Source organism: Callithrix jacchus, chromosome 5 (genome assembly GCF_049354715.1).
Source record: "Callithrix jacchus isolate 240 chromosome 5, calJac240_pri, whole genome shotgun sequence".
NCBI classification, from domain to species: Eukaryota; Metazoa; Chordata; class Mammalia; order Primates; family Cebidae; genus Callithrix; species Callithrix jacchus.
In genome coordinates this window covers 88,932,725-88,945,204 of record NC_133506.1, presented here as the reverse complement: position 1 = coordinate 88,945,204, position 12,480 = coordinate 88,932,725, and the positions used below count along the sequence as shown (strand labels likewise).

General features: G+C 41.0%; 1 protein-coding gene across 7 annotated transcripts in view; it reads right to left on the bottom strand.

Annotated features, from left to right (window-relative positions):
* Positions 1-12,480, bottom strand: part of MAP3K3 (mitogen-activated protein kinase kinase kinase 3) — a 91,498-nt gene that overhangs the window by 32,768 nt on the left and 46,250 nt on the right. For all 7 annotated transcript variants that reach the window (XM_078373505.1, XM_035300415.3, XM_035300419.3 and 4 more), the window contains 2 exons: positions 12,284-12,383; positions 6,334-6,447 (listed from right to left, as the gene is read on the bottom strand). In XM_078373505.1, the coding sequence (XP_078229631.1) occupies positions 6,334-6,447; positions 12,284-12,383 (214 nt within the window). The remainder of the gene's footprint in view (positions 1-6,333; positions 6,448-12,283; positions 12,384-12,480) is intronic.

The following is a 12,480-nucleotide window of genomic DNA, read 5'->3' as shown; positions in this document are numbered from 1 at the left end:
TATATGAAAGTGACTCCAACTCCTTGAAAATTTTGTCTTCTGAATGTTTTCTAGTTCAGTTATCTTCGAAGCTGTGGGGAATAGAATGATACATCTCTCAAGTTCTCCTCATGGACAATATTAGTTTCTGCTAGGCTTCTAATAATTTCCAACTGTAGAGGAATGTGGGTGAGGTTCCCAAGTACCACAATAATTCTAAGAGCCCTCTTCTGGGGCCAGGTGTGGTGGCTCATGACTAATCCCAGCACTTTGGGAGGCTGAGGCGGTCAGATCATTTGAGGTCAGGAGTTTGAGACCAGCCCGGCCAACATGGCAAAACTCCATCTCTGCCAAAAATATAAAAATTAGCCAGGCATGGTGGCATGTATCCGCCATCCCAGCTACTTGGGAGGCTGAAGCAGGAGAATCGCTTGAACCCAGGGGGCAGAGTTTGCAGTGAGCCAAGACTGTACCACTGCACTCCAGCCTGGGCGACAGGCTGAGTGAAACTGTGTCTCAAAAAAAATTTTTTTAAAGAGACATAGTTCTCAGGAGTTCTCAAGTAAAAATAATATTGAGGCCTCTTAGGCATGACCTTGGCCAAAGTGAGGTGGGAGAGGTATGACATGTACTTGTGAGGAATGAAGACAAGAAAAATTAGAAGCTGTCATATAAGAATCAAAAGAATCCAAAGAGAAGGAAGAGATAGCGCACTTCAAAACAGGAACAAGAAGAGAAACAGTCAGGTGTGGTGGCTCACACCTGTAATCCCAGCACTTTGGGAGGCTGAGACAGAAGGATTGCTTGAGCCCAGGAGTTTGAGAACAGCTTGGGCAATATGGTGAGACCCTGTCTCTACAAATAATTAAAAAAAAAAAAAAAAAAAAAGCCAGGCATGGTGGCACACTCCTGTAGTCCCAATTACTTGTGAGGCTGAGATGGGAGGAAGATAACTTGAGTCTGGGAGGTTGAGGCTGTGGTGAGCTGTCACTGCACCACTGCACTTCAGCTTGGGTGACAGAGTAGATCCTGTGTCAAAAACAAAAAAGGGAAATAAAGGAATAGGTGGTAACAAAAGGTGACTGAGGCAACTGCTTCAAATGCAGGAAATTCAAAGTGGAGAAACAATGTGGCTGGTGGTATCAGCAGGAGGTGATGAAGACCAAGTGATACAGTATCCTGGAGCAGTGTACTCAAGGTATAATCTTTGGGCTGCTGCCAGTCCACAAACTGGTATACTGCTCCTCCTCCTCTTCCATCAGATAGTATAGAAATGGAGAGTGACCTTTGAAACACTTTAGAGAAATCTTGCAGAGTGATTTTATGTCTATTGAATCTAATGATAAAAACTGTAGCCTTGTAATTTATATATCTCTAGTTTATTTTTCCATTTCACTTTTCAGTTTTTGTATTTAAAAAAAGAACTGGTCCAGTCAGACACAGTGGCTCATGCCTGTAATCCCAGCACTTTGGGAGGCAGAGGTGGGCGGATCACAAGGTCAGGAGTTCAAGACCAGCCTGGCCAATATGGTGAAACCCCATCTCTACTAAAAATACAAAAATTAGCCGGGTGTGGTGGTGGGTGCCTATAATCCTAGCTACTCAGGAGGCTGAGGGAGAAGAATCACTTGAACCCAGGAGGCAGAGGTCGCAGTAAGCTGAGATTGTGCCACTGTACTCCAGCCTTGGCAACAGAGTGAGACTCTGTCTCAAAAAAAAAAAAAAGCCTAAAGTCTAGGTGAGAAATTTCTGGAGGAAAGATTTCATCACCAATATTACCACTGTTACTCTTAAATGTAAATCTTTATAAATGCAAAAAACAGGAGCAGTTTCAATGTCCCAACAGTACCAAAAATGGTTATTTAATTAAATTATGGTATATCCACTCAAGGGAAACACGCATCCTTACAAATTATAATTACAACATAGAAAAATGCTCATCACAGGCTGGGTTGTAGTGGCTCACACTTGTAATTCCAGCATTTTGCAAGGCTAAGGTGGGTAGATCACTTTGAGCTCAGGAATTCAAGACCAGCCTGGGCAATATAGTGAGACCTCATCTCTACAAAAAAATAAAAAAAATCAGCCAGGCATGGTAGTATACGCCTGCTGTCCCCCCAGTCACTAGGGAGGCTGAAGTGGGAGGATGGCTTGAGCCCAGGAGGTGGAGGTTACAGTGAGCAGAGATCATGCCACGGCACTCCAGCCTGGGTGACAGAACCACAACCTGCATCCAAAAAAAAAAAAAATTTCATAACAATATTAAGTGTAAAAATAAAATTAAATAAATATTAAGTGAAAAAATAAATTAGAAAATAGCATGAGCTGGGTGATGTGGTGTGAGCCTGCAATCCCAGCTACTCAGGAGGCTGAAGCAGGAGGATTGCTTGAACCTAGTAGTTAACAGACAAGCCTGGCAACAGAGTGAGACACTGTCTCAAAAAAAACTGCAGGACTATCATGACAATATTTACATAAACTATTTATACAAATGGCCAAAGACTTGAAAGTAATATGCAAAAATAAATAAATAAATTATGGATATAGGATTATATAATATAACCCTTTAAAAAATAAATTTAACAAAAACTTCAAATGACTTTATTATAATTTTTTAAAATATTAAGTCCTTTGCCTGGGGGTGGTGGCTCACGCCTGTAATCCCAGTACTTTGGGAGGGCAAGGTAGGCAGATCACTTGAGGCCAGGAGTTCAAGACCAGTATGACCAACATAGTGAAACCCTGTCTCTACTAAAAATACCAAATAAATAAATAAAAGTCCTTAAATAGTTTATTTTTCCATTTCACTTTTCAGTTTTTGTATTTAAAAAAAAAAACTGGTCTGTCCAGGCACAGCAGCTCATGCCTGTAATCCCAGCACTCTGGGAGGCCAAGGTAGCATTTGTCTTCTGCAATGACATGAGTATCTCAGCTCAGATGGTCATCTTTATAAAGCTGTGGGTGTTGTCGCAGTACCAACAGCTATCTGTACCCCCTTAACGGATGGAAACACTGATGTAAAGAACCAGTTGTCTAAAACTTCTAATCAAGATAGTATAGGAATCACAATCAGTCAGGGATACCAGTTTCCAATTAAGCAATCATATCACTTAACCAGCTTCTTTTGTAAGGAAGGGGTTTGATGGATATGATCTCTGCTTGACTCTTGCTAACAATTCAGGAAGCATTCACTATGTTTTGTTAAGTGAATGGGTAGGAAAAGGGTTTCAAAACAATGGCAAAGCTCCTGCTCTTAGGAAGCTTATAATCTTTTGGGGTAAAACTTACAAATATGCAACAACTAGAAGACAATTACTTTTATTCTTATTTTTATTATTATTTTTTTCGAGATACAATCCTACTCTGTTGCCCAGGCTGGAGTGCAGTGGTGAGATCTCAGCTCACTGCAACCTCTGCCTCCTGGGTTCAAGCAATTCTCCTGCCTCAGCCTCCTGAGTAATTGGGATTACAGGTGTGCACCACTATGCCCAGCTAATTTTTATATTTTTAGTAGAGATGGGATTTCACCATGTTGGCCAGGCTGGTCTCAAACTTTCTTCCTGACCATGGAAGGTAATTACTAAACAACCTATGAACTAATGTACAAACTATATCCAGTAACTAAAGGAATAAGGAATAATCAAAATGGCCTCAGTCAAAAATGCTGACCAAGTTTTGGCAGACAAATCAACCTGTGTCCTATAAAAAGGTGACAGCCATGGACTGAGGAAGAAAGAGGAAGAAAGAACTTCAGGGCTGCATATTCCCCTTGCATGGGGATAGTATGCTGAAGAACGTGGAATGAGAATGGGGGGCTGCCAAGTAGGGACAGTTGGCGCCAACCCTGGGTATTAGCCTAAAAGTTTTTTAAAATTATATTTTAAAAGATTTTTTTAAATTGAGACAAGCTTTCACTATGTTGTCCAGGCTAGTCTCAAACCCCTGAGCTCACGGTGCTCCACCTGCCTTGGCCTCCCAAAGAGCTAGGATTACAGGTGTAAGCCACCCTGCCTGGCCAATATTAGGCTAAATTTAGATCTTACATGGAAGGAAAGATGGGCAGTAAAGAAGGACTATAAGGAGGTGGTAAGTAACTTAGGCAGAGAAATGAAATAATAAAGTATGTATTTTACTTCAGAATACTTCCTAAAATATATCCAGAAAAAAAGAATTATTTGGGATAAACAAGACTATTTCTGGTGCACAGGGACTCTTTTTTTTTTTTTTTTTTTTTTTTTGAGACGGATTTTCGCTCGTTACCCAGGCTGGAGTGCAATGGCACGATCTCGGCTCACCGCATTCTCCGCCTCCTGGGATCAGGCAATTCTCCTGCCTCAGCCTCCTGAGTAGCTGGGATTACAGGCACGCGCCACCATGCCCAGCTAAGTTTTTGTATTTTTAGTAGAGATGGGGTTTCACCATGTTGACCAGGATGGTCTCGATCTCTTGACCTCGTGATCCACCCGCCTCGGCCTCCCAAAGTGCTGGGATTACAGGTGTGAGCCACCGCGCCCGGCCGGGATTCTTCTTTAATACAGTAGTCCTCCTTTATCTGTGGTTTTGCTTTCCACAGTTTCAGTTATCCATGGTCAACTATGGCCCAAACATATTAAATGGAAAATTCTGAAAATAAACAATTCACAAGTTTTAAATCTTGCACTGTTCTGAATAGTGTGATGAAATCTCACACAATCCTACTCCTTCTTTCCTGGAAATCGTCTGTTTGTCCAGCGTATCCATACTGTCTATGCTACTAACCTGTTAGTCACTTATGAGCCATCTCAGCTGGATGAACTATCATGGTATCTCAGTGCTAGTGTTCAAGTAACCCTTATTTTACTTAACAATGGCACTAAAGTGCAAGAGTAGTGATTCTGACAACTTAGATATGCCAAAGAGAAGCAGTAAAATGCTTCCTTTTGAGTAAAGGTGAAAATTCTTACATAAGGAAAGAAAAAAAAATTGTATGCTAAGGTTGATAAGATCTACAGTAGAAATGAATCTTCTGGCCACTTAAAGAAGTGTAAAGAAGAAAAAAAGAGTGGCCAGGCCACGGTGGCTCATGCCTATAATCCCAGCACTTTGGGAGGCCAAGGCAAGTGGATCACCTGAGGTTAGGAGTTCGAGACAAGCCTGGACAACATGGTGAAACCCATTATCTACTAAAAATATAAAAATTAGCTGGACATGGTAGTGGGCACCTGTAATCCCAGCTACTCAGGAGACTGAGGCAGGAGAATCAACTGAACCCAGGAGGTGGAGGTTGCAGTAAGCTGAGATGGCGCCATTGCATTCCAGCCTGGGCAACAAGAGCAAACTTCTGTCAAAAAAAAAAAAAAAAAAGAAAAGAAGGGAGGGAGGGAGGGAGGGAGGGAAAAGAAATGATCAGGCCGGGCGTGGTGGCTCATGCCTGTAATCCCAGCACTTTGGGAGGCTGAGGTGGGCAGATCACAAGGTCAGGAGTTCGAGACCATCCTGGCTAACCGTGTTAGCCAGGATTATTTAATTATTTCTAGAGATGGGTAACCCATCTCTAGAAATAATTAAAAAAGAAAAAAGAAAACGAAAAGAAATGGCCAGCATGAGCACCATTCCATCTAAACTTTGTCCTAGTCACTACACCCATAGATATGCTGCCAAAAGGAAAGGCTGTCAAGCATAAGGAAAGGAAATGGTGCTAAAAAACTTCAGAAACATGCATCTGAAGAAATCTGGTAGAGGAATCAGTAATTGGAAGACAGATACAGATTGCAAACATTATTGTGAGGCCTCCAGGAATCCTTCAGGAGAGGAAACTGTGCGTAAGGTGTAATTCCCTACTTCTGACACCCCACAGACTGCCTGCCATGGGGCAAAGCAGCAGCTGGTAAGTTATAAGAGGCCCCCAACCCATGGCTTTTTCCACTGAACAAAAGGAAAATTTTGTTTCCTGTAAATTTCCCAAGGGAAAGGCAAGGAGTTATGAGAGTTGGGTTTATAAAGCATGACAAGTCTCAAATCCTTGACAGTCTTTCGTAATCAGCACTGCCAAATGAATCAAATTTCTCTTGTTGGGGTCAAAATCTAATTGAAAAATATAAATTAGAGCACAATAATTTTCTTTATCATAAAGTATTTTCCTTCCTCCCTTACTATAAGTCAAATAACCTTTAGATGAAACATTAACACTAACAATCTGGCTTTTCAGTGAAATCAAATGCAGAATGCTCACTGACCACTGACAAATGGGCTGTGCTTATGCTCTCAATTTGGCAGTGACTGAGGAATAAAAAAGTCAGTCAAGGAGGCAAGACAAGTTCCTGAAGGAAAGCAAGCTTTGTCTTCAGCTGCCACAATATGACAGGGGCTACTTACATGGTTTCTGTCCTGGGACAGCAGCAATATTCTAAGGCTTTTCATGCTTGAGCTTCTATCCAAAATGTCAATTGCTTTATCAAGATCATCTTGGTTTTTCAGCAGGATGGAGAGCTGTGATACAAGACAGAGAAAAGGGAAATAATATAAAACAGAAGTCTATCTCAATGTTTCACTTTGCAGAAATAAACAAAAAACAAAAGTAAGTTTGGAGGAAAATAATCTCATTGGATACTATGGGGTCTTAAAAGATCTAGTTGAAACTAAAGAGACTTTTTTTTCTCTAAATATACAATTCAATAATTTGCAGTACCTTTACATAGTTGTGCAACCCAATTTTAAAACATTTCCAAAACTCCAGCAGGATATCTAGTGCCCATTTATGGACTCCTCCTTCCTACCTCCAACCCCAGGCCACCACTACTCTACTTTGTGTCTCTATAGATTTGCCTTTTCTGGACATTTCATTCCATTTAAAATCATACAATTCATACATACTCATTTCAATTCATAAGGATTCAATCTTTTGCATCTAGCTTCTTTCACTTAATGTTTTTTAGTTCATCCATGCAGAAAACACCTCAGTACCCGGTTGTGAGATACTTTCTGAGAAGAGCTTCCTCTCCAAAACTACCATGTACTTCAAAGCATCATATCACAAACAGTTATAGCCCCAATATTCTTTTCCAAATTAAGCAGCAGAATCATGTCCCACTCTATCTCCAATTGCACTGACATTAAAAGAACAAGCAGAAAAGGAACAGGACGGGCAGAGGAATGGTCAGAGGATGAAAACTGTTACACAAATACAAACATAAATTTAGACTGCAGAGGATGGTTTAAAATCTTTCTGTTTAAGGGCAAAGTCAATGACTAGAACCTGTAAACTACCTCCTCCATTCTAATGGAGGTTTTCCCCCTTTGCTTAGCACTTCTCTCTCCTGTCACCATATGGACATGTATGCTTTCCCTTCCGTCATGATTTTAAGTCTCCTGAGGCCTCCCCAGCCATGCTGAACTGTGAGTCAATTAAACCTCTTTCTTTTATAAATTACCCAGACTTGGGCAGTTTCCTACAGCTGCATGAGAACAGACTAAATACACTCATATGTTTCAGTCAAGTATTAAATAGAAGGTCCCTGAGGGTACAAATAAGTTTCACTCACTGCAAAAAGCAGAGCATGTTATGAATACTTCGTATTAAGAGATTCATAAAATGCAAAAGTGTTCCTCGCCTATGACCTAGCAAACTTCAGATCTTATTGTTATTTGGAGACAGAGTCTCACTCTGTTGCCCAGGCTGGAGTGCAGTGGCACAGTCTCAACTTGCTGCAACCTCCACCTCCTAGGTTCAAGCAATTCTCCTGCCTTAGCCTCCAGAGTAGCTGGGATTACAGGTACATGCCACCACGCCCCACTAATTTTTTTTTTTTTTTTTTTTTTTTTAGGAGAGGCAGGGTTTCACCATATTGGCTGGTCTTGAACTCCTGACCTCAAGTAATCTGCCTACTTTAGCCTACCAAAATGCTGGGATTACAGGAAAGAGCTACCACGCATGGCCAGATTTTATACATGTATGGAAAACACAAAATCAAGCAAAAGTCCAACCAGTTTATTCGGTGCCCAATTTATAATACAAGATTTTTTCTGATACAGCATCTCCCTCTGTCACCCAGGCTGGAGTGCAGTGGCTTGATCTCGGTTCACAGCAACCTCCATCTCCCAGGTTAAAGTGATTCTCCTGCCTCAGCCTCTCAAGTAGCTGGGATTACAGCATGAGCCACCATGCCCGACTAATTTTTGTATTTTTTTATATAGACAGGGTTTCACCATGTTGCCCAGGTTGGTCTTGAACTCCTGAGCTCAAGCAATCTGCCCACCTCAGGTCTCCCAAAGTGTTGGGATTACAGGCATGAACCACCACGCCTGGCCAAAAACAGTATATATTTAAAATAAAATCTCAAAACTACTTATGGAATGGGGGCATGTTCTGCAAATCATATTACATTGCAAAATAATTTCTTCCTGGGTGACAGTCAAAGTGGGAATAAAAAACAATTGTTCGGAAGGGAGTTAAATAAATTGGAGTAGGTGTTGGGAAGGGAGTTAAATAAATTGGAGTAGGTGTCAAAAAACCAAGTAGCTGGGCATAGTGGCTCACACCTGTAATCCTAGGAAGCTGAGGCAGAGGATCACCTGAGGTCATGAGTTTAAGACCAGCCTGGGCAAAATAATGAGACCCCTATTTCTACAAAAATTTTTTTAAATTGTGGTGGCACATGCCTGTAGTCTCAGTTACTAGGGAGACTGAGGAGGGAGAATCACTTGAACACAGAATGTAGAGGCTACGATGAGCTATGATTGCACACCACACTCTGGCCCGGGCAACAAAGTGAAACCCTATCTCAAACCAAAAACAAAAGCAAAACCCACAGTGACATATTACTTTACACCTACTAGGATGGCTACTAAGAAAAAAACAAATGTTGCTAAGGATGGTGGAGAAACCGTAGCCCTCATTGGTATGGTTTGGCTGCGTCCCTGCCCAAATCCTGTCTTGAATTGTAGCTCCAATAATCCCCACTAAAGTAAAGACTTCAGTGTCATGGCAGGGACCTGGTGGGAGGTAACTGAATCATGGGTGTGGTTACCCCCATCCTGCTGTTCTCCTGATAGTGAGTTCTCATGAGATCTGATGGTTTTATAAGAGGCTTTTCCCCCTTTGTTTGGCACTTCTTTCTCCTATCGCTATGTAAAGGACGTGTTTGTTTTCCCTTCCATCATGATTTTAAGTTTCCTGAGGCTTCCCCAGCCATACTGAACTGTGAGTAAATTAAACCTCTTTCCTTTATAAATCACCCAATCCTGGGCAGTTTTTACAGCAGAGTGAGAACAGACTAATACACTCATACATTGCTAGTGGGACTATAAAACTGTGCAACCATTATAGAAAAGCTGGGCAGTTCCTCAAAAAGTTAGAGTTATCTTATGACCCAGCAATTCTACTCCTAGTATATACCTTACAGAATCGAAAACATATGTTCATGTAAACACTTGGACACAAACGTTCATAGCAGCACTATTTAATCACCAAAAAGTGAAAACAGCCCAAATATCTATCAGTAGATGAACAGATACACAAAATGTGGTATATCTGTAAATGGAATATTTATCATGCAGTCATAAAATAGAATGAAGTACTGACAATATGTTGTAACACAGATGACCCTTGAAAACATATGCTTAGTGAAAGAAGCCAGATAAAAAAGGACACATACTGTATGATTCCACTTACATGAAATGTTCAGAATAGGCAAATCCAAAGAGACAGAAAGATAAGTGCTTACCAAGAGCTCGGAAGAGGAGAGAAAGAGGAATAACTGCTAATGGGTATAGGGTTTCTCTTCAGAGTGATGAAAATGTTCTGTAGGCTGGGCGCAGTGGCTCATGCCTGTAATCCCAGCACTCTGGGAGGCTGAGGCAGGCGTATCGCTTGAGCTCAGGAATTTGATATCAGCCTGGGAAACATGGCAAAACGCTGTCTCCATAAAAGATACAAAAAAATTAGCTGGGTGTGGTGGTGTATGCCTATAGTCCTAGCTACTTGGGGGGCTGAGGCGGGAAGATCGCTTGAGTGCAGTAGGTCAAGGCTGCAGTCAGCCGTGTTTGCAACACTGCACTTCCAGCCTGGGCGACAGAGCACGACTCTGTCTCAGAAAAAGAAAGAAAATGTTCTGGAATTAGACAGTGGCATTGGTTACACAACTCTATCAGCATACTAAAAGCCACTGAATGGTATACTTTAAGAGGATAAATTTTGTATCTCAATAAAGCTATAATTACAAAGACATAAATAAAATAAAATCTCAGTAGAGTTTTCATTTGGGATTCTCAGATCCTCACAGTGCAGGGTTTAAAGGACAAAGAAAAGAAAGAAATTGAGGGATTTTAAATTAATCAAATATAAGTTAGTCAATTCCTGATCATTAACATTAGCAGACATCATTAATGAGACATGTATGAACTAAAATAAGAACAATGATTTATATTTGGCTTTAGAATATAGAAATATCAGGAATTCTTAATGAAAACACTAACTAAAAAAGACTACTTGAATCATCCAGAAAAGTCTTTACTAACTAAATAACTTTTTTTTTTTTTTTTGAGACAGAGTCTCACTCTGTAGCACAGGCTCAAGCAGGTACAATCTCGGCTCACTGCAACCTCTGCTTCCCAGGTCCTGGTTCAAGCAATTCTCCTGCCTCAGCCTCCCAAGTAGCTGGAATTACACGTGCGCACCACCATGCCCAGCTAATTGTTTTTGTATTTTTAGAAGAGATGGAGTTTCACCATGTTGGCCAGGTTAGTCTTGAACTCCTGACCTTGTGATCCACCTACCTTGGCCTCCCAAAGTGATGGGAGTACAGGCATGAGCCACTACGCCCGGCCAAGAACATCTTATTTAATGGTGATTAGCTAACTGACTTTAGCCTCACTTTCATACACAATTACTAAACCTTGGACTGCACTATGTGAAATTTTTTAAAGTTCTGTGGATTTGACATTTATATTTTTGGGATTCTAATACCTTATATCTAAAATGTGTTAGTTTATATAGTTTGAACTATTTGCATCTGTATTATTAACTAGAGAGTTAGTAACTTGTTTTCCAAATTTTCTGTATTCTAAAATTTATCCAAAAAAAGCAAAAGATCAGAAGGTTTTATTTTAGTAAGCTATTTGACAGTAGCTGTATATTTTGTAGGAAGGGGACCAGAGAGTGTTTCAGCAAAAAAAATCTCAGCACCTGCAGATTTCACTCGTAAACCACAAAGAAAAATTTTAACTCCTCATCAAATAAAATAAAACTACACAGTGATGATCTGACTCTCAAAGGGTCATCATATTTCCCAGCTTTCTTGTCTTGCACCCCTAACCCAGTTTCCTCAAGGTACACATTCTTTACTCAGCATAAATACACCATCTTTCAGACTACTGCAAAGCACCAGCCTAAGCTAACTGTAGCCTTTAATATTCTTCTTAGAGCTGGGAAAGCAGCCCAGAAACTAATATTCAAAAGAATTCCTTCCTGGGTGATATTCAAAGGAGAAATAAATAAGGACTGTTGGGGTGGAGTGAGGAGGAGGAGGAGTTAAAGAATTTATTGGAGCAGGTGCTAACTTTTGAAACAAATAAGCTCCAATCAGAAGTTAAACTCTGAGAGAAGAATCCAGCATTTGTAACTGTAACAGATGATCTGCTCACTGGTTTGTCACACCTCCCTAGCCGCTGCTGAACCCTCTGCTTCTTGTTAAGGCTGTGCTAGGGGCAAAAAAAAAAAAGATACTCTTACAAAATGAAAAGGAGGCAATATAAGCCCTGTAGACCTGGTATCATCCCTGATTCCACCATGGAATATTAGAGTTATTTGCACTGAGTAAGTAGGGGGAATGGAGATGGCTGAGTAATCTCCCATGTAGTAAAAAACAGAAATCCTGAAGTTGTTGGAATTAAGAAAACGGGGTCTAGACAATGAAAACCTGCAGATGATTTTAGAGGAACAAACTTTAAAAGGCTCTGTTGGGGCCGGGCGCAGTGGCTCAAGCCTGTAATCCCAGCACTTTGGGAGGCCAAGGCGGGAGGATCATGAGGTCAAGAGATCGAGACCATCCTGGTCAATTTGGTGAAACCCCGTCTCTACTAAAAGTGCAAAAAATTAGCTGGGCATGGTGGCGCGTGCCTGTAATCCCAGCTACTCAGGAGGCTGAGGCAGGAGAATTGCCTGAACCCAGGAGGCGGAGGTTGCGGTGAGCCGAGATCGCACCATTGCACTCCAGCCTGGGTAACAAGAGCGAAACTCCATCTCAAAAAAAAAAAGGCTCTGTTAAACAGAGAGAAAAAAGTAGGCATCTGTTCCTCTTGTCCCTGCCCCATCCATCTACCTTCTCACCTCATTGTTCATGTAATGTAAATCAAGAGGTTGTCCAAATACTGTTGTCACCTTGTGTTCCACATCTTCGTATTTCACAGGCCGGCTGAACGCTATAATTCTGAAAAGAAACAGAAAGGCTGGTTAACCATATACTTAAAATGTAGGGTTTAGAAACAATGGTCTGAGTATATTCTTTCTTTCTTCTCAGCATAGGA